Source organism: Camelus bactrianus, chromosome 23 (genome assembly GCF_048773025.1).
Source record: "Camelus bactrianus isolate YW-2024 breed Bactrian camel chromosome 23, ASM4877302v1, whole genome shotgun sequence".
NCBI classification, from domain to species: Eukaryota; Metazoa; Chordata; class Mammalia; order Artiodactyla; family Camelidae; genus Camelus; species Camelus bactrianus.
The window spans coordinates 1,300,540-1,326,534 of NC_133561.1; the positions used below are offsets into that span (position 1 = coordinate 1,300,540).

At 62.0% G+C, this 25,995-nt stretch overlaps 1 protein-coding gene across 4 annotated transcripts in view; it reads left to right on the top strand.

The window, feature by feature from the left end:
* The first annotated feature begins 4,585 nt into the window (after positions 1 to 4,585).
* KIF21B (kinesin family member 21B) overlaps positions 4,586 to 25,995 on the top strand; it is a 42,607-nt gene continuing 21,197 nt past the window's right edge. For all 4 annotated transcript variants that reach the window (XM_074351544.1, XM_074351546.1, XM_074351545.1 and 1 more), the window contains exons 1-14: positions 4,586 to 4,929; positions 16,943 to 17,165; positions 17,391 to 17,573; positions 19,602 to 19,751; positions 19,831 to 19,965; positions 20,240 to 20,407; positions 20,685 to 20,800; positions 21,253 to 21,448; positions 22,474 to 22,663; positions 23,325 to 23,388; positions 23,461 to 23,661; positions 24,003 to 24,084; positions 24,418 to 24,517; positions 25,228 to 25,419. In XM_074351544.1, coding sequence (XP_074207645.1) covers positions 4,889 to 4,929; positions 16,943 to 17,165; positions 17,391 to 17,573; positions 19,602 to 19,751; positions 19,831 to 19,965; positions 20,240 to 20,407; positions 20,685 to 20,800; positions 21,253 to 21,448; positions 22,474 to 22,663; positions 23,325 to 23,388; positions 23,461 to 23,661; positions 24,003 to 24,084; positions 24,418 to 24,517; positions 25,228 to 25,419 — 2,041 coding nt within the window. In that variant the 5' untranslated portion in view covers positions 4,586 to 4,888. The remainder of the gene's footprint in view (positions 4,930 to 16,942; positions 17,166 to 17,390; positions 17,574 to 19,601; positions 19,752 to 19,830; positions 19,966 to 20,239; positions 20,408 to 20,684; positions 20,801 to 21,252; positions 21,449 to 22,473; positions 22,664 to 23,324; positions 23,389 to 23,460; positions 23,662 to 24,002; positions 24,085 to 24,417; positions 24,518 to 25,227; positions 25,420 to 25,995) is intronic.

Below are 25,995 nucleotides of genomic sequence, written 5' to 3' on the forward strand. Positions count from 1 at the left end.
GCGGCTTAGCACAATCAAAGTTTATTTCTCACGCACAGTCTACAGACAACGTGAACTTGGGTGAGGGGCCGGGCTGCGGGGAGCTTCCGCCTCCGAGTAACACACTTGGGTCCTGCCCACGTTTCACTGGTCAATCGGAGTCACAGGGCCACACCTAACATGGGAGTGAGGACACGTCGGCCAGCCTTGTGCCAGAGGCAGAGGGTTGGGAAATACTTGGTGGAAGCACTAATGACCACCACGCCAGCCAAGGGACCTCTGAGCCCATTTCCTCTTCTGCAAAATGAAGACAATAACGGTATTTGCCTCACAGGCCATTGTGAGGGTTGAAACAACCTTGGCACAGGGCAGCTCTGGGCTGAGTGAGACATGGCTCAGAGACGCCTCCAAACATATCAGCGTGGCTGCGTGTGGTGAGGGGGCCACACTCTGCAGGGGTCCAGCCCGCCGGGGCCCTCCTGCCTCGGCAAACACTTCCCCGCAGCCAGCGGAGGCTGGAGACACTCCACCCGCCCCCCATCAACCACGATGCTGAGGCAGGAGACCTCATCGCCACACCCCTGCCCCCAGCCTCACTCACACTCTTCTCAGCCTTCCTGTCCCCTAAGGTCTTGATGACAAATCTGCCCTCTGCCCAGTCAGAGGTGGGGGCTCAGAAGAAGGGGTGGAGAAGACATAGGAAATGAAGGAAATGCGTTTCCATCTTGTGCGCAGTCGTGTGCTGGGTGCTCGGGACAGCTTCCCCTGTTCCCACCTCATCACAGCCCTGAGAACAGGTGGGTGTGACTGACTTCGTTCCAGGGGTGGGAGTCCTCACATGGCTTTGAGCGGCAGATCCAGAATCTGAACCCAGATCTCCGTGACTCGGGTCACCACACTCTGGCTTCCAGGCTGTCTTCTGTCACTTTGCACAGACTTCACTTGATGCAAACCTGACACACACACAGCCCCGGCTCCGATGTTCAGCCTTTGGGTCCTACTGCGCTATCATGGGAACTGCCCTCTCTGGGACTGTCTGTGCCTGCTCACCGGCTTTTTGTGCAGCTTTGGACAAGTTCCCCCACTTCTCTAGGCCTCAGTTTCCGCACCTGAAAATGAAGCTGTCGAACTAGATGACCTGAGGGCTCCCGTGGCCGCTGCTCCCGCCGTGGCCGCTGCTCCCGCGGCCGCTGCTCCTGCCGTGGCCCTGACGCTGTGTGAGAAGCAGCATGGACGGAGACCCCGTGTCTGAGGTTCTGTGGCACATTAAGCCCTCACTGACATTTGAAACCAAAAATAGCTTGTTTTGTTTTGTTTTGTTTTCAAAGACTGACAGAGTATTTGTAATCCACAGCAGTTCTTTCTCTTTTTTTGCTATTTATAACAAATTCTGGTTTCCTCTATGGCTAAGTCTGTCTCCTACTGTAACAGAGGAAGTCAGGCTGAGCCCCCACTGAGCTAAGGTCTCAGTGCCTGTCCCCAGTAGGCCTTCTCTGGGGTGCTGAGCTCCTGCTGGTGGCCAGGACCAGGCTCTGTCTCCAGGTGGGCTGGGCTGTCTGCCAGCAGGGAGGACCAGTGTCTATTCTCCCAGGAACCAGGCACAGCTGCTGGGCAGGGCTGGGGGCTGGGGCTGGGGGCCCAGGACTTTGCCCTCCCCACCCCTAGAACTCATGTCAGCTCTTAGACATTTCCTCCCAATGCCAGAGCCTGCTGCTAATTTCAAAGAACCACGGGACGGGACTCAAGTTCAGGCCACCCCTGGGCACGTTTCTAGAGCCTAAGGGTTTCTCTTAGGTGTTCTGATTTCTTACTGCAGGGTTGCTGTTGAGAGCTAGGCTGAGCCTGAGAGATCTGGGCCAGATGGCTGCCCACTCCACACCACCCCCCCCCCCAGCTGAGGATTTTCACCACTGTGGCGTGGGTGCTTCCTGCTGCGTAGAGGGGCCCCTGCAGCCCGCAGGTTCCCATCTGCCCAGATGCCCACCGCTCCCATCAGGAGAGAAGATGGAGGCCCAAGATGCCTGGGCTAGGGGGGTGGGGCTCAGCTCAGGAGAAGACATGAGGCTCAAACTCCAGTCCAAGAAGGGGCTCAGGGCCAAACATGGAGTATCGCATGTGTATGAGCGTGTGTCTGTGTGTGTGTGTCTGTGTGTGTGTGTGCGTGTGTGTGTGCGCGCGCGGGGAAGGGGATATGCATACAGGCAGCCGATGTGGAGAAACGCTGGGGTTTGGAAAAGAGGGATAGAAAGAGGAAAAGCAGCGGGGAGGAAATGGGTGGAGGGAGGTGGGAACACACCTGAGGGGGAAGCAGGGCTGGGCTGAGGCTGGACATACCCCGAAGAGGGCGGGTGCCCTCCTAGGCCTTCCCTGACCCTCTGATTAAGTCTCCCCAGGCTGCAGTTTAAGCCTCTTTACTACCACAGGGTCCCCGCCTGACCTCCTCCCCCAGCAGCGCCCAGGAGACAGGGTCTAGACACCCAGCTGCCTGGCTGCTCCCTGGTGTCCCGGGGGGAGCTGCCTTGAGACCCTGATCTCTAGGAGGCCCAAGTTTCCAGCCCATGTGCCTCCCTGCTCCTCCTGGCTCAATACCCTGTGACCTGGAGGGAGGGGGGTGGCGGGGGCAGGGCTCTGGCGCCACTTCCCAGCAGTGACGCTATGAGTCAGAAGGGTCACCTACTCTCGGAAGTCAGAGGGGATCTCCTGGAGGCAGGAAGCCAGAGTTGGGCCCAGAGAAACCCAGAGGAGCAGTTTTGCAAAGTGCAACTTTATCATCCGGGAGGACTAAGTCTGGAGCACAAGCCTGGGCCAGCCCAGCTCCCTTTCCCTGGGCAGCTGCTTGGAGGCTGCATGGGGAGTCTGGAACCAGATGCATGAGTTCAAGTCCTGGCTCTGCTGCTCATGTGTTGGGCAAGACTCCATTTACCCAACAGCAAACCTGAAAAAGAGTAAAGCCTAGCTCACAAGGTCAGGAGAATGAAGTGAGAATGTGCCCGTAAAGCACCTTGTTCATGCAGAGGGCCCACACACGCTAGCTCCTCCCTACCTTATTTTGGTTGGAAAATGGAAGAGAATGTCCAGGGCCTGACTCCTCAACACTCTGCTGGACTCCAGCCCCTGGAGGGGTGACCTTCCTAGAGAGAACTTCCTCCAGGTTTAGATGCCAGTGAAGGGTGCAGGGTGCCCCCAGGACCTACCCCAGCCCCCGCCCCTCCTCCACCCTGGAGCACTGATGGCCATGCTGCTGTTTTCCAGCAAAATGGAGGGGAGGGGATGGAGTGGTGATGATTTGCCCCTGTAATTTGCCCTTGAAATTATCTTTGGTTTTGGTTTGACCACAAACTGGAATCTGGGCTATGGATGGAGCAGTTATCTGTGGCAGGGGGGAGGGAAAGGGAAGAGGATGGCACCAAAGACATATCCTCAGGCCCGAGCCCACATCTTGCCCAAATCTCTGACATGGTTTCATCATCTGAGGGTGATGCAAGAAGCCTGGAGTCATACTCCCCTCCCCCCACTCCCCCAGAGAAGTCCTTCCACATCTGGAGCTGCAGCTGGGTCCTCTTCTTGGGCTCCTTCCAGAGGAGGGAGCTGGTAGAAGTGAGGGAGGGGATGGCAGCTGGTGAGGGGCCCCATGAATGACCCCAATGTTGGGAGCTGGGGGCAGGGGGAGGGGCTGGGCGCAGAGGAAAGGCCAATTGAGACGTCCCACGTTACTGGTCTCCTCCATCACTGCCCCATTTCAAGTCACCAGGACTCTGATTGGCCTTTATACCCTTCCAAAGGCAGCTGCCCTCCCCGCCCCCTTCCCCGTCCACCTGCCCCCCCAGCCTCTACCAGGTGCCCAGAGCTGAGTGCCTCCTTTGTTCCCTGTCTCCCTGGGGCAGCTCAGGCCTCCCACACTGACCCTCTGCCCCCACGGCCACAACAAGTAGAGTGTAAGCCAGGCCCGGGGAGGGGGTCATCTGTGGGTCATAAAGGTCACTGGAGCCTCTGTGGTCTTGCAGGAAGGAGGGGCCATCTGGGCTAGGAGCCTGGCCAGGAACCAACCCAAAGATGAACTTTAAAATGCTGCAGGGTGTGGGTGGAGGGAGTTCTAGTTAGACACTCAGCAAGAATCCCCCTCAATAAAGGTTGGCAAATTCCCTGGACTCAATGCAGAAGGGAGGCATTCCCCGCACGTTCAGAATACAAACCGCCAGTCGCTGTGGGACGCTGTGCAGAGCAGCGCTGGGCCGGGAGACCTGGGTTCTTACCCACGCTGAGCCACTAACTCCTGTGTGACCTTGGTAGTTCCCTTCTCTGTGTCCCGTCTTCCGCATTTATGAATGGGGGTCCCACAGAGGCTGAGTCTGCGGCCTGGGGGCCGAGGCTCCGGCCCAGTCAGCTCCCTGGCTCGCGTCCCCTAGCCCACAGAGGCCGTTCCGTCGACCCCGCAACGACCGCGTGGAAGGGCCGAGGGGTCCCTTTAAAGGCCCCCGCCCCGCCCCTGTTACCGGCTCCGGCCTTCAATTGGTGGAGCCTGGGCGGGGCGGGCTCGAGGGCTGACGGGGGCGGGGCCTGAGCCGGGCCGGCCCCCGCCCCCTTTGTTCGCGCTGCGGCTGGAGGCGCGGCGGGGCCGGAGGTGCGCGCGCGGGTGCCGCGCTGTGGGGAGCCGGTCGCGCCGCGGGCTGTCAGCTGGCTCCGCGCCGCTGCCCGATGGCGCGAGGGGGCGCGCGGGCCCGGGCCCGGGGGGCTTCCCCCGATCGCGGGTGAGCCCTCCGCCGGCCGCCCGCGAGCATGTCACCTCCAGCCGCCGCAGCCTCCGCCCGCAACGCCCGCGTCCCGGCCTCCCGCAGCCGCAGCCACCGCCCGGGGCATTGGCCCCCAGACCCCCGCCCCTGAACGACGCGGGACCCGGCGCCGGAGCACCATGGCTGGCCAGGGGGACTGCTGCGTCAAGGTGGCCATCAGGTAGGACGGGCGGCGGGGCGCGTGCGCGGAGGGCTCGGCTTTGTCTCGCGTGGGGCGGGGGTCCGGGGGTCCTGAGACGCTGCTCGACTCAAGGCCCGCGCCCGCGGAGGTCGGGCGGGCCAGGCTGGAGGGCGCCGCGTGCTGGCTGGATCCCTGCAGGGATTGGCGGCCCCGCGGGCGGCTGGAGGTGGCTTTGTTTGGGTGGTAATTTCGGGTCCCTCTTGGGAGCCCTTAATGATCAGAAAATCGAATAAACAAGGAAATCCGGTATTTCACACCCAGCCCTGGCCCAGGCTGGAGCGTCTGTTTCCTCTTCGCTTCCCCACGGGCTGCTGTCTCTTGCGGGCATGTTGGATGGGGGAAATTTCCCCGCTTCCACCCTAGCCCACTGGTTCTGTGCTCTTGGTCCAGCTGGGGAGGCAGCACGCTGCCTGGGGCCGGTTCCGCAGACAAAGATCGAGTGAGGACGAATGGAACGGCTGGGAGGGGCCTTGGCCCTCCGTGGGGAGTCAGCGGCTTTGGAGAGAACCCTGCGGGGGGGCCTGTCCCGGGAGGGGCTGGGGCTGAGGCTGAGGAGGGAGGATGGGGTGTACCTGAGATTCTACCCCTGAGAGGGCAGGAGGCTGTGACACTGATGCCCTGTTCTCAGGCCTCAGACAGCTGAGCTGCGAGGGCCGCATGGACTTACCTGGGACTTGAAGGGACATCCTGGCAAAGTGAGGTGGGCAAAGGACAGGGCACACAGAGGTGCAGGGTGGGAGACACTGTGTTCTTTGTGCTGCGTGGGAGTCCGCCACACGGTGCCACCTCTCCCCGGTTTTGATTTGGATGTTTCTCTTTGAGAGGGTCTGTTGATGGGAGAGTGCCAATCTGGGACTGGTCACTAGGGCAGGCAAGGTGGATGTCATCCATCTCTGTGTGATGGGGGTGGGGGTCTGGGTCTGCGTCTAGGCGGGGTCTGAGACAGATCTCTAGATTCCCTGGTTTGTAGGTGACCCAGATTCCAGGATGCCGGGGCAGCCTCTCAGAGATGACTATAGAAGAGCTTCTCCCTTCCTGCCCCAGGCAGGTGTCCCCCCACCTCCCCCCAACACCTGGCCAGCCCTTTGCAGGTCGGAGAGGATCAGTGGACTGCTGATCACAGCCCTGGGGTTGAGGGAAAGAGAATGAGACGCCGTGCCCTCTGCACCCCCGGCTGCACTCAGAGCATCGTGGGGCACAGACTTGCTGGCCCTGAACAGCCAGAGACAAAGAGAAGCCCCACAGGTGCTGGGTGGGCCGGCCAGGGCGGGGCCAGGCTGCTGCCGGGGCGACTTTGCTGCAGGATCCCGCTGAGGTCGACAGGGCAGCAAGGTGTGTTATGGGGTGGGAGTGAGAAATGTAAATAAGGCAGCTGCTGCAGATTGAGTCCAGGCCCCTCATAAAAGGGAAACTGAACAAGGTCTGGGAAGGAGGGGGCCTAGGGTGCCCCTCCCAGGGGGCTTTCCTTTAGACTCCATCTTATTGGAGACAGCCAGACAAAGCCCCCCTCCCCCACCTCCATCAGGGTCCCCAGACTAGACTGGGGCGTGGTAAGGCGTGGAAAGCCCACAGCCTTGACACTTCGCAAAGTGAGGAAGAGTGGGCGTTCTGTTCCCATCACTACCACCACTGGAAGGCTCCGGGAGCCTTCCCACCCAGAGGGCATTGTGCCTGCCCACTGCTCCCAGTTCTTTGGGTGCCCAGTGTCACCACTGCTCCCACAAGATTGCCCCATGGCATCCTGATGCCTCCACTCTGTCTCAGGGTGCTCATCTGGACCGAGGGGTGGGGAGGTCTGAGCATGGGAAGAGCCAGGCCTTCAGGGGCTTCAGGGCTCTGCCCACTCCTCCCCTCCTGCCCTGCACGAGCGCCCAGCCCACACACGCCAGACCTCAATGGGCAGCCGGCCGTGGAAGGCAGACAATGCCTGGAGAGGACCCAGTTTCCAATCAGAGAGCTGAGGACAGGACTGGACTAGGGCTGGCACTGGGACGGGAGAGACGGTGCCAGCGAGAGGCTACAGGGGAGAGTTCTCCATGCTTTGGGACCCCCTTTCACCCTGCATCCCCACCCCCCCAGAAATCACTTGTCCCACTTTGAGGACCGGGGGATGGGCGGGAGGAGGGAGGTGCAGTGCTGGGAAGAGCCGAGGGTTTGGAGTTGCCAAGAGCTAGCCCAGCAGCACGGTCAGCCGTCTTCACGACTTTCTGGAAGTCCTTTCTTACATCTAGCCGAGTCCCCATGAGAATAACCCATGGTGAGCCCTTGGCCTGACTCTTGGGACGGGGAGGCTGGGCATGAGACAGACTTGGTCTGGCGGGGTGTGTGAGTGTGCCTGAGTGTGAGGGTGTATGAGTGTATGTGTGAGTGTGTATGTGTGTGTAAGTGTGTGTGGGTCTGGGGGCTTCAGACTAGGTAAGCAGAGCCAGGCCCCGGGCTCTTGGCCCTGGCATCACCTCAGGGTGAGGATCAAAGCTGGGGGAAAGCCAGAGGAGGGAACTTTCAGCACCTGGGGCCATGGGAGAAGGGGAGATGTTCTAGATGTGAGCAGACCCCCAAAGCCCCACCCGGGCCTTCCCGGAGTCTGGTGTCTACCCCTGAACTCTGCCCTGAGAGAGTCCCAGGCCAGGCCCTCCAGCCTGCCCTGTGAGCCCTTTATCCATTAGTCCCCTGTGCATAAGGACTCTCAGCAGCCTGGGCCGAGGCTGCCCTAGAGCTGGCCTCTACCTGGGGTGTCGGGGCGGGGCACGCTGGGGGGAGCTGAGGCTGACTTGCCCCAGGCTGCAGAAACACAGGCCTGACCAGTGGGGGGGAGAAGGGGAAGGGGGTGGTGGTTAAGAAATGCAAGTTGGCAAAGTTGAGATTGGGGAAGGAAGCCAAGTCACGTGGTGCATTTATTTAAGACCCTTTCAAGCCCCCAGCTCCAGGCCCACAGCATGAGGGGAGCACTCACTGTAGCCTAACCCCCTCCCCCTTATCTCTGCCTGGTTTCCTTAAGCTTCCTTCCTTAATCTGCCGGGGAGGGGGAGGGGCTCTGCTGGCCCCACATCCATCCCTGGACGCTACCAGGGTCTGGCAGCGGCTGGAAAGGGGAGGGGGGACACCCGTCAGGGGCCCAGGGACAGTGTGAGATGGTGCCCCTGTTCTCTGCCGCCAGGCTGGGTTGTCCAGCTGCAGTGATGCCCCCAGTTCCCCCAGGCTCCTCTGAAGTCTTGGTCAATGTCTGTCTAAATTTTGAATCAAGAGGACTAGTGGCTCAGGACAAAGACAGAAAAGACTGAGTGAGGGTGGGGATGTGGTGCCTGCAGAGTGCCCTCTGCTCTGACAGAGCCCAAGGGCAGTCAGAGCCAACCAGTGCCCTCAGTGTCACATGTTGTCCAATTCACAGAACTGGGACACTGAGGCCCAGGCAGGGCCTCCGGGGGGGGGGGGGGCGGTGGAGATCTGAGAGTCTTAGGGGCGGCCTCCAGCGGCAGAAATAGGGCTTATGTCATCACCAGGAAGCCGAGTGGTAACCACAGGCCCCGGAAACCGTCCCCCAACCCCACCTAGCCAGCCGCCTGATTGGCTCTTAGCTTTTGAAGACCTCGTAGCGGGGGTGGGGCAGGGGCTGAGGAAGTGGCAGAGGTGACATGTGCCTGGCATCCTCATTCTTGCAGCTCTGGGGGCATCGGGCAGGGTGGGGACTGACCAAGCACATCGCTGGCAGGGTCATGGCACCTTTGTCCATTTCTCCTTCTGGGCCTCAGTTTTACCCGCTGTAGAGTGGGAATCGCAGGCTTGTTCCCATCTTTCATTTGTGGAGAGCAGCGGTTGGGATGCCATTTAAGGCATATGACCTTGAAGAGCAGAGTATGAGTGAACTGTTTTAAAAATAAGTCCAAACTCACAGGAAACCTAGGAGGTGTCTTTCTGGATTAAGCCATTGTGACTGTTAGGTAAAAAGAAGAGTTCACCTCGAGCCCTGGGTGGATAGATGGATAGATGGGTGGATGGTTGGGTGAGTGGGTGGATGGGTGAGTGGGTAGATGAGTGGATGGGTGAGTGGGTGGATTGATGGATGGATGGGTGGATGGATGGGTGAGTGGGTGGATGGGTGGATGGATGGGTGGGTGGATGGATGGATGGGTGGGTGGATGGGTGAGTGGGTGGATGGGTGGATGGATGGGTGGGTGGATGGATGGGTGGGTGGATGGGTGGGTGGGTGGGTGGACTGCAGAATGCACTCTGTGATGGAGGGATGCTGAGCTCAGAGGGGCCGAGCACCCTCGTCTCCCGCACACTCGCTGAGTGTGGGCGCCACACTGTGTTACCCCACTCAGCCCACAGGGGCCCGCAAGGTACAGGTGTCATTCCCCTGGTAGAGATGGGCACACGTTCACAGCAGTAAACGGAGGAGTCTGAACTTGAACCCGGGGCCCTTGTCACTTCAAGCACGGCTCCTCCTTCAGCTGCCCTTTGCTGTGCGTCCATGTGCCCCCGTTTCCTCAGATGCTGCTACACACAGTGACTGTGACTGTGACCATGGGAGGGCGCTGGAGAGGCACCCGGGCCGTACCGATGTGGCGAGGGAGGGGTCTGGGCCTTCTTTGTGGGGCTGCCTGTGCCCACGTGCTCCCCTTTCCTGAGGTCTGTGCAGCTGTCTCTGGGATTCCTCTCCCTGCCCGAGTGCTGCCTTGCCCCGCTCTCGGGAAGTTCTGGGACAGCCGAGTCTCCTCTCGCTCCCCCTGCCCCCACCAAGTGTCCTAGGTCTTCTCTCATTTTACCCTCCAGACTGTTGGGAGGAAGCAGGGTCCCTGAGAGGCTGCTGGGGGCGGAGGAGAGGAGGCTTCCCTGCCAGGGGAGGGGAGCGGGCTGGGGCCGGTCAGCCGTGGCCCCTCTGTCCCAGCAGGAGGGGGCAACGGAGCCCACGGCAGGTGGCTGACTGTCGGCTGCAGTGTTCTGCCCTCCCTGTCCCCGCTCTGGCTGCTCTGGGTGTGGAAGGGATGGCGTGCCCAGTCCCCCATCCCCAGACACCTGAGTCCCTCTCCCTCTGCCATCCCTGGTGGAAGCTGCCATCAGAGTTGCCTGTCCTTTCTCTAGGCTGGACTGGTCTTTCCTGAGGCTGGAATTCAGGGGCGCAGAGGAGAGCCTGGCAGAGGGCCTGGGCCAGGGCCCGCTAGGCAGGGGGGGGGGCTCAGGCCCCCACAGCCAGCCCGCAGGCCAGGCGCCTGTTGCTGTGCGTTCCTCCGCAGCGGCTCGTCCCCAGGGCCCAGTCTCCTCTGAGCTGTCCCCCTCCAGATGCCGATGCGGCACAGCTTGGGGCTCTGCAGCCTCTCCCGGGAGGTCATGGGAAACCCCTGCCAGATGCCCCAGGGGGAGGGTGGGTGGCAGGAGTGATGCCGGAGCACAGCTGAGCTGGCTTTGCTGAGCTGGGAATGCCCTCTTCCCAGGCCCAGACCAGGAGTCAGACCCGCCGCAGCTCACATCCCAGCCCGTGTGGCCGACAGCAGGCTGGGGGTCCCCAGCTCCAGCTCTGCCACCCACCCCTCTGCTCAGGGGTGGGATGCTTCCTCCCTGGGGCTCCCCGGGCCCAGCTGAGGCCCTGAGGCCCAGGGGCAGGGGGGAGAGGGCGTGGACAAGACTCTTGGACCCTCCCCTGTCAGACTTATGTCCAGGGCATTCCTCAGAAGTCACTGACCAGGACAGTGGGATGAACTGCGAGAGGTCAAGGACACCCTTGAGGAGGGAGGGGGCAGGGTCCTGAACCCCAAGCTCCCTGTAGGTTCCCTCCAAGCGTCCTCACCCCTTCCTGTGCTCTGGGAACGTGTGCAGGGACACAACAGGCAGCGAGGGCTGGTAGACCTCTTTCGTCAGGCCTGCCAGGGCCTCATAAACCCCTACCCTTTGAATCCCCCCCCCCATACAAAGCCTTCTTGTTTAGGGGTTCAAAGCCAGTCTTTTCCCTGCAGGCAGGAGAGCTGGGCTGGGGGAGGGGCTGGGAGGCCAGTATGAGGTCTGATTGGAGGACACCAAGCCCCTCTGGTTGCCAGGGGGCTTGGGTGGCTCTGAGCACCACACCCCTGCAGCTGAAAGGGCCAAAACCCCAGACTGGACCTCATCACCCTGCTTCAGAGAGGAGTGGCCTCCACGGGAAGATACTTTCTCTGCACTAAGTCAGCTAAAGCCCTGGGTCTGGGAGCCAGACTCCCCTGAGAGAGCAGGGGTTTTGGAGCTGGCAGGCTGCCACGGGGTGGGGGGGGGGAGCGGGGAGAGGATGCATGTTAAAGTATGCAGACATCCTCGCCCTGCGCGGAGGAGAGCGTGTGCTCTGTGCCTGGGTCCTCAGCCCCTGCTCCCCTGCCCCAGGCCTCGGCTTCCTTCGCTCCAAAGTGGGAACATGCTTCCCCAGCAGACAGTGCGTGGCCCTGCTGGCAGCTGTCGGCAGGATCGTCTTTCTCCAGCGCCGACCTCTCTCCAGTCCCAGGGCTGCTTAGAGGACGCGGCGAGACTGGGCACCATCAGGCTTGGTTTGAATTCCACCTCCAGCACTAGGATCGTGTGACTTTGGGTTTGTTCCCGTTCTCTGGTCGGAGCCTCAGTGAAGCAGGCATCATTCCGCACGACATGTGTTCACGTGTCTCAGCAAGCTCCACGCACAGCTTCTCTAAAGATATTCGGCATCCACCTTATCAGGCAAGGCCCGGCTGCTGTCAGCCACCGTGATTCCTGACGAGCAAGACTCCACAGACTCCCGGGCTTCAGTCTTTCCAGCAGGAAGTTCCTTCTGTGAGCTTATCTGAATCCCTCCCTCTGTAGCTGAGTTGCACTTTGGTCTGGCTCTGTCACTGATGGGGAAGAGCTGGTCCCCAGCAGGTCACACGTGGCTGAGTGACTTGGTGTGCCAGGCAGACAGGAGGTCATGGGGTGCCTCTCGGTGTCCCCAGCCACACACATATACTGTACACACACACACAAATTCCATGACAGAGATTTACAAAAGCCCAGGCCCAGTCTGCCCCTCTGCCCCGTGGTTGGAGCCAGGCATGCAGGCTGTGCACTGGTGTGAAGAGAGGAGGTCCTGGGACCTGGGCAGCCTTGCAGGCAGCACATCCACCCTGAGATGAGACAGGGCAACGGGCTTACGTCTCTGGGGCTTCTTCGGAAGGGGCTAGTTACTTGGTTATCTTGGCCATCTGAGAGGAGATTCTAGTCCGGGCCTGTGGTTCTTCTTAAAGCCTTCGATGTGGTGCCTGCAAGGGTGTCTCCCAGCCTGGAAGTCCCCAGAGCGACAGCACTCACAGGCGAGTGGCTGCTCGCAGGCCGGTTCTGCAGGGCGCTCCTGCACCGAAGCTTCAGGCCCAGGGCTGGTAGGGCGGTCTCCCTAGAAGACCGTGTGCTGATTAGCGATGCGACCTCGAGCTGAGTGACTGAATTTCCCTCCAAGCCCTCGTTTTTAAGGCTGGGCGAGGGGGGACACCCGCCTTCGAACGTGTGCCAAGTGGTGGGTGGTGCCCAGCAAAGAGGCATCTTGCTCCCGACGTGTGGGGCTGTTGCTGACTGGGGCTTTGAGTCAGCAGAGGTGTAACGGGGTTCCAGGTACCAGCAAAGACGGGTGTCCAGAATCACAGACCTTGCACCACAATTGTAAGAATTTTCTAGAATTCTGGAGCAGTTCTTGATTATTTTAACGTCACAGCCTGCCACCTCTCAGGGAAAAGTAAGACTTCTTCAAGTGGAAAGAACCCAGGGCCGCATCCTTAGGAGCTGGGGGTAAAGATCTGGGGGCAGGCCAACCGGGGACCAAAGGAGGGAGCCAGCCACCTGATTGGCAGGACAAATTTTACCTGGGAGGCTGTGCCACACCCACCACCCCTCCCCCAGCCCACGGTTACTGGGCGGAGCCCTGGGGGATGATTGGCCGGCTTTGTGTGACGTCACGAAGGATTGGGCGGGGTGAGGGGAAATCCCATCCTCCCCTCTTAAGTCCCGAGGTGGTGGGGGTGGGGCTCCGGCCTGCTGGCAACCCTTTGGGGTAAGGAGGGAGCTTTTCCTCTTTGGCCGTCTCTGCATCCCAGGGCCTGCCTCCTGTGTCTCCTCCATCCTCCCCTTCCGCCCTGCCCTCCCGGCTCCCCAGGGAGCCCAGGAACCGCTGAGCTCAGCCGCTCCCGCAGCCCTGGGCTCAGGCTGTCCCCCGCCTCGGCATGGAGCGGGTGTGGGGGTGTGTCCCGCAGCCCCCCTGTCCCCGGGCGTCTGGACGGATGTTAAAATCACTAACCGCGGGCAGCAGCTCCTGCTCAGTAGTGAGCAGGGGAAGCTCGGCGGGGCCTGCGCCAGATCCCGCCTCCGAAAAGCTCTGGCCCCTTCTCTGAGCGCCCCCGGCCGCTCTGTCTGCCAAGTGGCAAATAGACTGGGCTCTGTTCTGGGAGATTCCGGGCCTTTCTGAGCTGGGCTGTCGCCCTGTAGTCCTTCTGCAGGACCTGGAGAAGGGGTGGGGGGAGGTTGGGAGGGGTGGGGCCCATGGGTGACGTTCAGGGGAATCTCTGGACAGAAACAACACTGGACACTGGGTTTACAAAACCAGGCAGCACACTTTGCCAATTTAGAGTTTTCAAATATTGCATTAAATCATAATTTATCTTGATGACTGGGTTTTTTTCTTGCTCCCTTAAATTTTGCACCTGAGGCAAAGGCCTCACTCTCCTCACCCTGGTCCTGGGTCTGGCCCACAGCTCCTACCATCTGTGGTTTACTTGGAAGACCCTGGAGCCTGGTTTCTGGCCCTGACTGCCCCCCTACCCCCACCAGGGAGGACCAGGGCTGGGAGGGGTACCACCACGCCACCCGACCCACTACCCTGTGTATCGGGAAGCTGCCTCCTTCCCGTCGTCTGGGTGGGTGGTGCTGGCCAACTGCCACTGAGCTCTGCGGGCAGCCCAGCCCGCAGAAGTGACCTCCCTCTGGGTAGGGCCCGGAGGGGAGCTGCGGAGGGGAGGGTGATGAAGTTCTTAGAAAGCTGACACTAGAAAGGGATCATCCAGGTGGCACAGGAGGAGGCAGGGGCTCCTGGACCACAGGAGGGTGGGGCAGTGGCTTTTCCAGGGCCCGTCTTCATCTCCCAGCCCTCCTGTCTCCTGCCTGTGGGGCCGGGCTTCGGCTTGTCCACTGGGGCGGCTGTGGTGAGGAGGAGCCCCAGGATGACTGCCGTGCCGGACTGCGGCCCCTGAAAGCCAGGCAGCGCCCAAGTCCAGCCTGGCGCACACATGGGCTGTGGCCAGACTCCCCGGGGCTCTGACAGCGGCGCTGCTCTGGAGGAAGTTTGTTTATCGATCTGGGGATTGAGTTTCCTGGGCAGGAGCCGCTGGTGGAGCCGCAGCTTCAGACTCAGCGAGAGCAGGAACTGGTGCCCAACTCGCCTGTATTACTGTGCGGTGTAACCGACCGCCTTGACTTCCCTCTCTGGGCAATGGCTTGAAATCCCCAGCTCATTGCAGCCCTTAAGTGAGGTGGTCTGTGGCAGGTGCCCAGCCCCACAGCAGCACGGGGGACGTGTTCATGCAGCCTTCACCCTCTTTACCGCCATCTCCAGTTACTCATCAGGGCCCATTCCTGGGACTAACTCTCCTCCTTGTCCAGGTCAGTGGCTTTGGGAGTTAGGGCCTCATCCTGGGCCCATGCCCACTGTCTCCAGCTGGTACCCTATCCTCTGGGTCACAGTCCTGTCCCATTGGCACCTGCAAAGCACGCTGGTGCATAGAATGGGCTGGCGTGGGGCTGCCTGGCTCTCTCTGACTCCAGAGGACCCCATGCCAGGATGTGCTGGGTGGGCGGAGGACCTCAGGGTGAATGCCTGGCTCACCCCACAACACCTGGATCCCAAAACTCGGGGGGCCCCCTTCTCTCGTCTTCTCTTCTGCCCGCCCTCTTGTTCTGAGGGGGCTGGTTGGTGGAGCAGAAGCTGGCCCCTTGCCGACGGGCTCTGACCCTCAGGACTGCAGTTCCCCACTGCCTGCTCCCACTGTCTCTGGGGATCCTGATTCGATTTCCTCCAATCGCCAGCATTGCCATCTGCCCATGTAATTAAATGGTATTTGAACTGGATCCAGAAATCCCATTGCCAGCAGCCCACGCAGCCGGGAGGGCGTCTCCGGGAGCTGGTGCTGGTCGGTGAAGCTGCTGGGTCTCTGGGCCCCTCTGAGGCCGCTGCCCGCACCTCCCCTTGGCAGGCTGAGCCCTGCCCCCAGCCACCCAGAAGCACAGGTGCACTGAGGAGGCAGCACACGCAGTGCCTGGGCTCGCGCCCCTGCCGCCCCTGCTGCCTGCCACTGGCCGGGCATCGTCTGCGCCCTTGCCCACAGTGGGGACCGCGGCGTCCCCCTTGGGTGAGGGCTTGCACATCAGTGCTCAGACGCCGCTCAGCATGTGGCTGCATGGGCGTGTGTCAGCCACCGCCGCCAGTGGTCCAGGGGGAGCCCTGCAGCCCTGGCGTCTTACGCATCTGCAGTTTCTGGTCTGCAGGCTCAGAGAGGACGGGTGGACTCCCCAGCTCCCTTCCCAGCTGCCAGTTGAGGGGGGAGACTGAGAAGCTGGGTTCTAACTATCACCTGGCCCGGAACAGCTGGATAGGGTGGAGGGGGTGGTAACCTCCTGGGATGTCTGTTCCTGGCAGCCTCCGTGGTGTGCAGACCCCTCACACCTAAGGGGAAATGCTTCTGAAGAAAGGCCAGGCCACCATCCATGGGTGTGGACTGGGCCTAGTGTCCTAACCACCCTGCGCTGCCGGCTCCTTTAACCCCACCCGGCAGAGTGCAGGGAGCAGGCTCAGGTGAGCACCTGGCCTGCGGCTCTGAGCGGGCCTCGGGGGCTGGGCAGCCTGGGACAGGGTCAGGATGGCAGCTGGGAGGGCCCGGCTCTGCGGCGAGGCGCCCCTGGGCCCTGGATGCCTGCCGCTGGGCCTCCCGCTCTTTTCTTCTCTTGGTAAATGTTGGCTTAGGGAGAGGGAGGCTGACAAGCGGCTCATTGTGAGTGCCTGAGGGGCTGGCTGTGTGAGTGCCAGCGCCCAGCCCCCTTTACTTGAGGCCTTGGGAGGTGCTCTCTGCCAGGCCCTGCACGCATGCTCGCTGACTCCCACTCGGTTGCCATGGGGACCTCGCCCCAGCAGTGGCTGCTTGAGAGGGGCCTGGGGTGGCTGGAGGGAGACGGCCCTGTCCATGGCTGCGCCCTGATGCCACTTCTCTTCCTCTTCACAGGGGCCCCCAGGGTCTGGGATGTGGGCCCCTCCTGTGGCTGTTGTCCCTGCTGGAGGTCCCCGCCCTGCTCCAACCTTCACCTCCACCAGGTCTGCAGGGTTGCACCTGGTCTGGCCCCCTTGTTTCCCAGAGAGGGGCCAGAGCTTGTGCCTGAGATGTTCCTCTGGCCTCTGGGAGGGGGCTCCTGAGCTGAAGGACCCCTGCAGCCCCCGGAGGCCTGGCCCTTCCTTCCCCATTGTGGTCCTGGGCTCTGCCTCCCCAGAGGGGGACAGCTGTCTTCTATCCCCTGCTCCGTGGGACGCCGAATTCTGGGGCCCCCCAGGCAATCGGGAGTGTGTGCTTTGATGTCAGATCGGTCAGGTTCTGTTACCGGCCTTGGGCAGGTCACGTGAACTCTCTCAGCCTCTGTTTTCTCGTCTGTAAAGCTGGGTAAGGAATACACACCTCACAGGTTTCGGGTAAAGGACGCATGAATTCATTTAGGTAAAGTGCCGTCAGCGTGGATTCGCCGTGCAGAGCACTTGGAAAGTGAGCAGCCGCTGCTTCTGATGGTGTCGGTGTTGCTCCTGCTGTTGCCGTTACTGTAGTGTTCCCGAGCTGCCCTCATTCTCGGGGAGGGGGCTCCTGAGTGTCCTTCCTTCCCCTCCCACTTGCGGGGCAGGAGGGGCCTGGGGGGGTGCATGTTGGCAGGCAGAGGTGGGGAGGAGGGCCCTGCAGTCCCCCAGCAGCTGGGCCTGACCCAGGACTCTCCCCGCCCCGGGCAGGATCCGGCCTCAGCTGTCAAAAGAGAAGATTGAGGGCTGTCACATCTGCACCTCGGTCACCCCGGGGGAGCCCCAGGTTCTCCTGGGGAAGGACAAGGCCTTCACCTATGACTTTGTCTTCGACCTGGACACCTGGCAGGAGCAGATCTACTCCACCTGCGTGAGCAAGCTGGTGGAGGGCTGCTTCGAGGGCTACAATGCCACGGTGCTGGCTTACGGGCAGGTACGCTGCCCCACCCCGCCTACCTGGCCACTCCAAGCCCGAGCGCCCTCGGAGCAGCTGCGGTTTTGACTGCTGGCATCAGCGGGAGGGCTGGCAGTCAGGGCGGACTCCGCAGGGTGCGGTTTTGGGTCGGGCGGGCGGGGACCCAGGCTGGGAGATAACCGGGGTCTGGGCTCGCTGGTGCCCCCAGGGGTGCCGGGTGACGCCGTCCCTCCATCCTTGCAGACAGGGGCCGGGAAGACATACACTATGGGCACTGGCTTCGATGTGACGACATCGGAGGAGGAGCAGGGCATCATTCCGAGGGCCATCGCCCACCTCTTTGGGGGCATCGCTGAGCGCAAGCGGCGGGCACAGGAGCAGGGTGTGGCTGGGCCCGAGTTCAAAGTCAGCGCCCAGTTCCTGGAGGTACCTATGAGTGGGCCGGGGAGGGACAGGGACAGTGAGACTGTAGAAGCCAGGCTCCGGGCCGGCACAGCGGAAGAGGCCTCGGTGGGCGAGGAGCTCCCCACGGCTGGGCACATCCCAGCCTGAGCTGGAGTACTTCCAGCTGGGACCCCGGAGTTTCCCTGCTCCGATGGGGCTGGAGTCAGTGAGAGCCTTTAGGAGCTCTTCACAGCCTGACTGAGCAGCTCTGACACTTCCCAGCCAGGTGACCTTGGGCAGGTCATTTCTCCACTCTGCAGAATGGGAGTGACAACACCTATTTCCTTGGGGTTTTAGGGATGACAAGGAAGCACGAGCCCGGCACAGAGTGAGAACTCTGGTTCTCACCCCTTCTTCTGGCCTCCAGGGGTCCTCCACAGCCTCAGAGTGGCCTGCCCTGTCCCTTCCTGGCTGAGGTCCTTCCTGACCCTCTGAGCCTTCTCTGACCCCAGGACAGGAAGTTCCCCCAGAGGGGCCTCTCTTTGCAACTGGCCCTGCCTCTGTCTGAGAGAAGGTCAGGGTGCCGAGCCTGGGGATTATGGCAGCTGAGGGCTTGGGGATGGGGAGGAGGGGACCTCCGGCCTGTACAAGGGGCTCTCCGAAGCACCTCTCGGAAGGCCAGTGGACCTGGATTCTTCTCGTGAGCTCCCGGCTTGCCTAGTCTCCTGCTCCGGGACGCTTGAGCCAGGCAGCTCCAGGTCCCAGCATCCAAGAGCTCAGCCCACAGACCCGGCCCTGGGGCACGTGCCGGGTGTGAGGCCGGGCTCCTGCCCGTGTGCCCTGTGCCCTGACTGCACCGGGTGGTCCTCCGAGGGAGGGATGTGGTCCCCGCTCTCCAGGTCTCTGTGTCCCACCCCCACTCCCTCCTGGGTGTGCGGAGGGGCTGCCTCCCCCTTAAGGAACCTGGTTTTAGACTCGAGGGTTTCTCTCTGTCCTTCTGGACTTTTGTTTCTGAGGAAGAGTTTGCCTCTGTGTGTGTGTGTGTGTGTGTGTGTGTGTGTGTGTGTGTGTGTGTGTCCTGCACTGTGTGTCTCTAGAAGCGTCCTCATCTCTTTGTTTTTCCCTTTCTCCATCCTTTTGCATAGAGAGCCCCAAAGAGCAGGCCAGTACCTAGAAAACCACGCCGGGGGGACTCACAAGGGGTTAAATGATGCTGTACGTCTGTCCCAAAAGACAGACAGACAGACACCAAGGCCCCACATCTGTACCAGCCCCTCCCGTTTCCTCTTCCCCTTCCTGTGGGGTGTTTCTGTCCCTTTAAGGCCATCAAAGCCTCGGATGTCCGAGGGCTATGGCCTGCCCCCTCCCTGCAGAGGGCTTTGTTGGCCACTGACCCAGCTTCCCAGGCGCTCCAGCCCTCCAGCCCCCGCTCCCCGCCTGGTGAAAATTCCAGCAGGTGAAACCTTCCCTGCCAACAGTTTCAAATGCAGGCGTCTCCAAGGCAGAGACCATCTGAAATGGGGCAACTGCCCCTGGCCGAGCCCCCTCCCAGTGGTGTCCCCAGACCCCCCAGAGGCCGGCCCCAGTGGTGTCCCCAGACCCCCCCAGAGGCCAGCCCCCTCCCAGTGGTGTCCCCAGATGCCCCCCAGAGGCCGGGCCACAGGCCGCTCTCCATCAGCCTGGGACCATGGGGTTGGGGTGCTGCTCCCAGCCCTGCCTCCCCTCATCGGGAACCGCATCCCGACCTGGTAGCATCACGGGATCTGCCCCAGCCCCGTCGCATCCTCCTCACTCCACGAGGACTCCAGTCCCCTTGTCCCCTTCATGCCCTTACCCCCTGCCAGGGCCGAGCGCTCAGCGCTGCTTCCTCTCAGGATGGTTCTGCACGGGGACCGGCTGCCCCACCCCTGTCCAGGGGAAAATCCCAGAACCCAAGCCCAGAGGGGACCCGGGTGGCCAGTTAGCCTCCCAGAGCCTTGGTTTCCACGCCTGCGAAGCCGAGCTGGCATGTGATACCAGAAAGCCCCGTGGGCCCCGCGCGTGTGTCCAGCAGCCGTCTCCCTGCTGCAGCTCTACAACGAGGAGATCCTGGACCTCTTCGACAGCGCCCGCGACCCCGACGCCCGCCACCGCAGGTCCAACATCAAGATCCACGAGGACGCCACTGGCGGCATCTACACCACGGGCGTCACCTCCCGCCTCGTCAGCTCCCAGGAGGAGGTGGGCGCCCTGGGAGCCGCCCGGGGCGGGGGGCAGGGCTGCGCGGCCAGCCGGGTCCTCATGCCTGCCCCCTCCCCAGCTGATCCAGTGCCTGAAGCAGGGCGCCCTGTCGCGCACCACGGCCAGCACCCAGATGAATGTGCAGAGCTCCCGCTCCCACGCCATCTTCACCATCCACGTGTGCCAGATGCGTGTGTGTGCCCAGCCTGACCTGGTGAGGAGCCTGCGTGCATCTCCAGAGGCGGGGTGGGGACACAGCCCAGGCTCTGGGGCCAGCACACCCGGGTTCTCTTTTCTGAAGCCTCAGTTGCCTCATCTGTGCAATGGGGCAGCCATACCCCCATGATGGTGAGGACTGACCGAGAACCACGCGTGCACTCGCTGTCCATGCTCTGTGTGTGCGAGGCCTCCCCCCTCCCCCCGACGCTCTGCCGAATCCCCCAGCAGCACTGCCAGGGGCTGGGAGTCACCTGCTGGCTTCCCTTCAGGTGAACGAGGCCATGGCTGGGCTTCCTGAGGGCGCCGCTCCCACGAGTGAGTTTGAGACGCTCACTGCCAAGTTTCACTTTGTGGACCTGGCCGGCTCGGAGCGGCTAAAGCGGACGGGGGCCACCGGCGAGCGGGCCAAGGAGGGCATCTCCATCAACTGTGGCCTGGTAGGCATGCCTTGGCCAGCACAGCTCAGCCTCGGACCCTCCCCAGGCCCCACGGCCCACAGCTGTCCTGGCCTTCTCGGGGCACCATATGTCACCGCTGGGCCTTCACCCTCCCCCTGCCCCAGTGCCCGACTTCACCAACTATCACATCTGCCTCTAAACCCTTGGGGACCGGAGGGCTGCTGGGGTCAGCGAGGCAGGTGTGGACAGCTTGGGGATGGGGGGTCCCCACTCCTCTCCCCGAGTGCCTCTGGAGAGCCAAGTCTGTCTCCTGCAGCTGGCCTTGGGCAACGTGATCAGCGCCTTGGGGGACCAGAGCAAGAAAGTGGTGCACGTGCCCTACAGGGACTCCAAGCTCACCCGGCTCCTCCAGGACTCACTGGGCGGCAACAGGTACCCTACCGACATCGGGGCGAGGAGTGGGGTGAGGGCTGCTGGGGCACAGGGATGGGACACTGGGGCGTGAAGGACCGCGGACAGGAGGCTCTCCCGCCCCTGAAGGCTTGCCGTGACCGTCAGTCAGTGTGGGGGGCTTCAGTTTCCCTGTCGGCACACCAGGGAGGGACGGTCCTGAAGGAAGCGCTGGAGCCCAGGAGAGGCAGGGCCATGGTTCTGGCCGTGGCACAGCACGGCCTCCCCGCCTCACTAGCCGCCCTCGCCGCGGTTACTACGGTTGGAGTGGACACCGAGGCCGGGTGGTCCTGATCCCCACCTCCCAGGTTCTGCCCTGGGGCCTGCCCAGGTCCCTGGGGCCTCCGGGCACTGAGGAGCAGAAGTCTGCTCTGAGGTGATGCTTCTGGGGCTGCCCTCGCTCCATCTGTCACCCCCCCCCCCGCACCGTCCAGCCAGACCATCATGATCGCCTGCGTGAGCCCCTCGGACCGTGACTTCATGGAGACGCTGAACACACTCAAGTACGCCAACCGGGCTCGTAACATCAAGAACAAGGTGGTGGTGAACCAGGACAAGACCAGCCAGCAGATCAGCGCCCTGCGGGCTGAGATCGCGCGCCTGCAGATGGAGCTGATGGAGTACAAGGCGGTGAGCAGGCCCATCCCCTCCCCGCCTGGCCGCACCGCTCGGGGGCATCACTGCGCGCCAGCCCCGGCGTGGAGTGTGGGGCTCACCTGCTGACTCGCACACAGATCTCACGCACAGGGCAGGCACTCTGTGCGGGGGTCTCCCGTCTGCTGAATCTGCCGTGTTGGGCCAGATGAGACCCCTAGGCTGCAGCACAGAGTGAGGACAGCTGATGGATCACGCGAGGGGCCCAGGGTGCAGGGGGGCTGCTGCAGGGGAGAGGGCTGGCCCTAGTTGCTCAGGGAGGGCCTCTCGGAGGAAGGGGCCTTCTGTGTGGATTTTGAGGAACAAATGAGGAACCAGCAGAAGGAAGTGGGACAGGCATCCTCGGATGCCGACAAGCCCCGTGCAAAGGAACAGAGGTGGGAAAGCCGAGGGCCTCTAGGGAGGTGTCCTGTTCCGTATGACTAAGGCAGAAGTCACCAGCCAGGGCCCCCGGCCCAAACCTGGCATGCAAGTTGGTTTTGGTTTGACTTGCCATTTGTTTTAAAAGTATGCAACGTAGTTGTCAACCTTTCTGAAAGTTAGGGAGTTTCAGTTTTTCTTTAGAAACTTGAAGTTCTAACAACGTATGCTACCAAGTTGGCTGGAGTGGCCCAGTGCTGCCCCTTTCAGACTGAGTGTGACTTTGTTTGCTGCAGTCCCTACCACCCCCTGTCGCTTACACCTCGACCTACTCATTTATGCCAGCTGCCTGGGCCCTTCGGGTTTTGACCCTTGGGTTAGTGTTTTTGGAGACAGGAAAGTGATCATTAGCAAAGGAGGTTGAGTGAGGCAGTGGTGGCCTGGAGGGGCTGGTCACATAATTTGGACTTTTTGTTGTCATGCGGGCCGGGGTAAGGGTTCTGAGCATCTGGAGACGGGAAACCAGGGCAGGAGAGCCTGGCAGGGCTGTTATGGCAAGGGAGAGGCCTGGGCAGTAGCTGGGGCAGAGCATCGTCACCGCTCTCCACTCTTGACCGCTCTCCGCCCGCCCCTCCTCCCAGGGCAAGAGGGTGATGGGGGAGGACGGCACCGAGGGCTACAGTGACCTGTTCCGGGAGAACGCCATGCTGCAGAAGGAGAACGCGGCGCTGCGCCTGCGAGTGAAGGCCATGCAGGAGGCCATCGACGCCATCAACAACCGTGTCACACACCTCATGAGCCAGGAGGCCAACCTGCTTCTGGCCAAGGCCGGTGAGTGGGCTGCACCGCGCCTGCCCAGAGCACCGGTGGGCTGGGCCCTCTCCCGCCAGTCAGCTCCCAGGGTATGCTGTGACCACAGCCTCCACGAACAGGCACTAGGCCAGTGGAAGGTGACAGTCCTCGCTCGCTAAGCCCCCGTCCCTCATCCCCTCTATCCTCAGGAGCCTCGGTGGGCAGCGTGTGGCACACCTCCTTGCTCAGGACGCTCGCTCCGAGTCTGAATATCTGTGCGTGCATGTGTGCTCTTGTGCATGCGTGTGCACACACACTTCTTTTTCTCTGTAAATGCGACCATATGTGTTGTCCTAGGACCTCCTCTTCACTCGGCACTATGCTTCAGGAATCCTTCCCTGTTAAAACACATAAACCTACTTAATTCTCTTAAGCCACGCAGTGCTCCACATGTGATGGTGGTGAATGATTTATGTAACAGCCGCTCCTGGCGGGCACTTGCTTGCTTCTAACCCCGCTGTTCCCAGCAGCGCTTGTGCATATCCACGTGCAGACGCGGCCCTGTTTGGCAGAGGTCCCTTCCTGGAGAGGACCCGGTGTGCTGCCCTGTTGGAGGCACAGGCACCAGGCAGCAGCCTGCAGCTGAAGGGCGCCACTGCGCTCGCGTTCTGACCGCCCCTCCTCCCCACCCTTCCTTCAGGAGACGGCAACGAGGCCATCGGTGCTCTGATCCAAAACTACATCCGGGAGATTGAGGAGCTGCGGTGAGTGAGCCCCAACGCGGGACCCGTGGGGGCCGAGGCAGTGCCGCTCACCTGACACCACACCCCCTGCAGGACCAAGCTCCTGGAGAGCGAGGCCATGAACGAGTCCCTGCGTCGCAGCCTCTCCAGGGCCTCGGCCAGGGGCCCCTACTCCCTGGGTGCATCCCCGGTCGCCCCAGCCAGCTCCATGGAGGATGCCTCTGAGGTCATCCGCAGGGCCAAGCAGGACCTGGAGCGGCTCAAGAAGAAGGAGGTCAGGCAGCGGAGAAAGAGGTGAGGGGAGGCTCCCCAGGGCAGGCCCCCAGACCCTGCCACCTGTGCACAGCACTCACCTGGGGTGCCCTGGGGACTCACTGAGCGGGCCTACCTTTTGGACAGAAGCCTCCCACCTCTCTCTGATGCAGTGCTCTCCTCCAAGGGGAGGGAGGGTGGAGTCCCCCAGCGTTAATTCTGGGCTGGGGGCTAGGGAAGAGCGGTAGGTCTCTGCAGAGCAGGGACGAGACACTGCTATCCCCCACCCTCCTCCTGTTCCCTCTCCTGTCCCCCCCACCGCCCTGCCCACACATTTAAGGCATGGGAGTCCCCTAACTTGCCCACCCTTCACTCCTGGGCAGCCCAGAGAAGGAGGCCTTCAAAAAGAGGGCGAAAATCCAACAGGAAAACAGCGAGGAGACCGATGAGAATGAGGCTGAGGAGGTGAGGGACCTCCACCCCCTCATGCTACCCCCGTTCCTGCTGCGGTGGGGGCCCCCACTGACATCCTTGTACAGGGAGGGGAAGGGGCTGGGCCAGCCTCCAGGTGATCTTTGAGTCTCCTGGCATCTCTGGTCTCCACGGTGATGTCCATCCCGTAGCCCCTCACCCCGAATGGTGATGTGGGTGGGAGGCTCCCCCAGAGGGGCTCTGGCTAGGCTGCTGGAGAGTGGGGGGCTCTCCCAGGAGGGAGGGTGAACGGAGGGCCCCCACCATGCCTCACCCCCGACGCCCTGAGTGCGGAGGGCCAGCCGCCCTGATGGTGCCTGTGCCCAGGAGGACGAGGAGCAAGAGGAGAGCGGCTGTGAGGACGAGGACGAGGACTCAGGCAGCGAGGAGAGCCTGGTGGACTCGGACTCGGACCCCGAGGAGAAGGGTGTGTGCTCCTGGGGGGGGTACGTGGGGCTGCTGCTGTCCACGCCCAGAGACACTGCTCGGGGCAGTGGATGTCTGGGGCCCGGAACTCAGGTGGGAAACCAGTGACAGTAGGAACAACAGGGATGCAAACCCTCACTGGTGCCTGGTGTGCCTGGCCCTGAGCTAGCTCAGCCTGCACGTGCCCCACCCTCCCCATCCTCACGGCCATCCTGGGCAGAGGTGTTAGGATCCCTCCCTTTGTCACCATTGAAGAGGCTGGTGACCTCCCCCAGCGTGGCAGATGCAGAGCTCAGCCTTGGACCTAGGTCCGGCTGGCCCGAAGCCCACTCCTCTAATCAGGACACGTGCACCTCAGCTCGGCCCTGCCTCCACTTTGGCCCCAGAGTCCTGCAGCTGCTCTGGGTCCTCTCCCTCCTTCACCTGCGCTGGCTCCCAGGCTGTGCACAGTGGGTGGGCATCGGGCTCTGGCACAGCAGGGGGGGGTGAGACGCCTGATCCTCACCCACCTCCTGGGCCCGACTCTGCACGTCCAAGGCTGCTCTTTAAAGGTGCCACCCCCACCCCCTGCAGCACCTGCCCACCGTGGGCCGTGTCATTTCCTCTCGCCGCTGGTCACTGGCTGGTGGCAGCTGGCCAGGGGAAGTCCCGGCCCCCTCCACCTGGCCCCTGGCCCCGGGGGCCGGGTCCAGCCTGTCTCTGCTCCTGCAGAAGTGAACTACCAGGCGGACCTGGCCGACCTGACCTGCGAGATCGAAATCAAGCAGAAGCTGATTGACGAGCTGGAGAACAGCCAGCGGCGGCTGCAGACGCTCAAGCACCAGTACGAGGAGAAGCTGATCCTGCTGCAGAACAAGATCCGGGACACGCAACTGGAGCGCGACCGCGTGCTGCAGAACCTCAGTGAGGCCCCGCCCACCCAGCCACCCGAGGCCCCGCCCACCCGAGGCCCAGCCCCGCTCCATGAGGCCCCTCCTCCCGGGTCCCGTCCCCTTTCCCAAGGCCCCGCTCCATCCAAAGCCCTGCTGTGGGCAAGGCCTTCTGACCTTGGACTGTGCTCTTCCTCCCACAGTCAGAAAGTTCTTGTGTCCAACCCTAGTCCCTGTGCTGAACTCTCAGTTTATTGTTACTATTTTTACCAGAACCTTAATTATTAGAATCCTTTCTGTCCCCAGGCTCACGAACGCAACCCTCCTCAGCTCCTTCCCCTGAATTGGCCCTGGGGTATTTCCTTTGAGCCCGTTCACAAACCCGCTTCTCCCAGGCTGTCATCCTACACGGCTCTCAGCCCACTCGTTCATTCCTGCCTTCCCTCATTCATTCACGGACTCAACAACCTTTGTTGAATGCGTCTTATAGAGCGGACGCTGATCTGGATGCTAGAGATACTGGGGTTTGTGTTCTGCTGAGGACAGACAGACATAAATAGGAGAAACAGCAGATTCTATAGTATGTCTGCTGGGATAGGCATTACGAAAA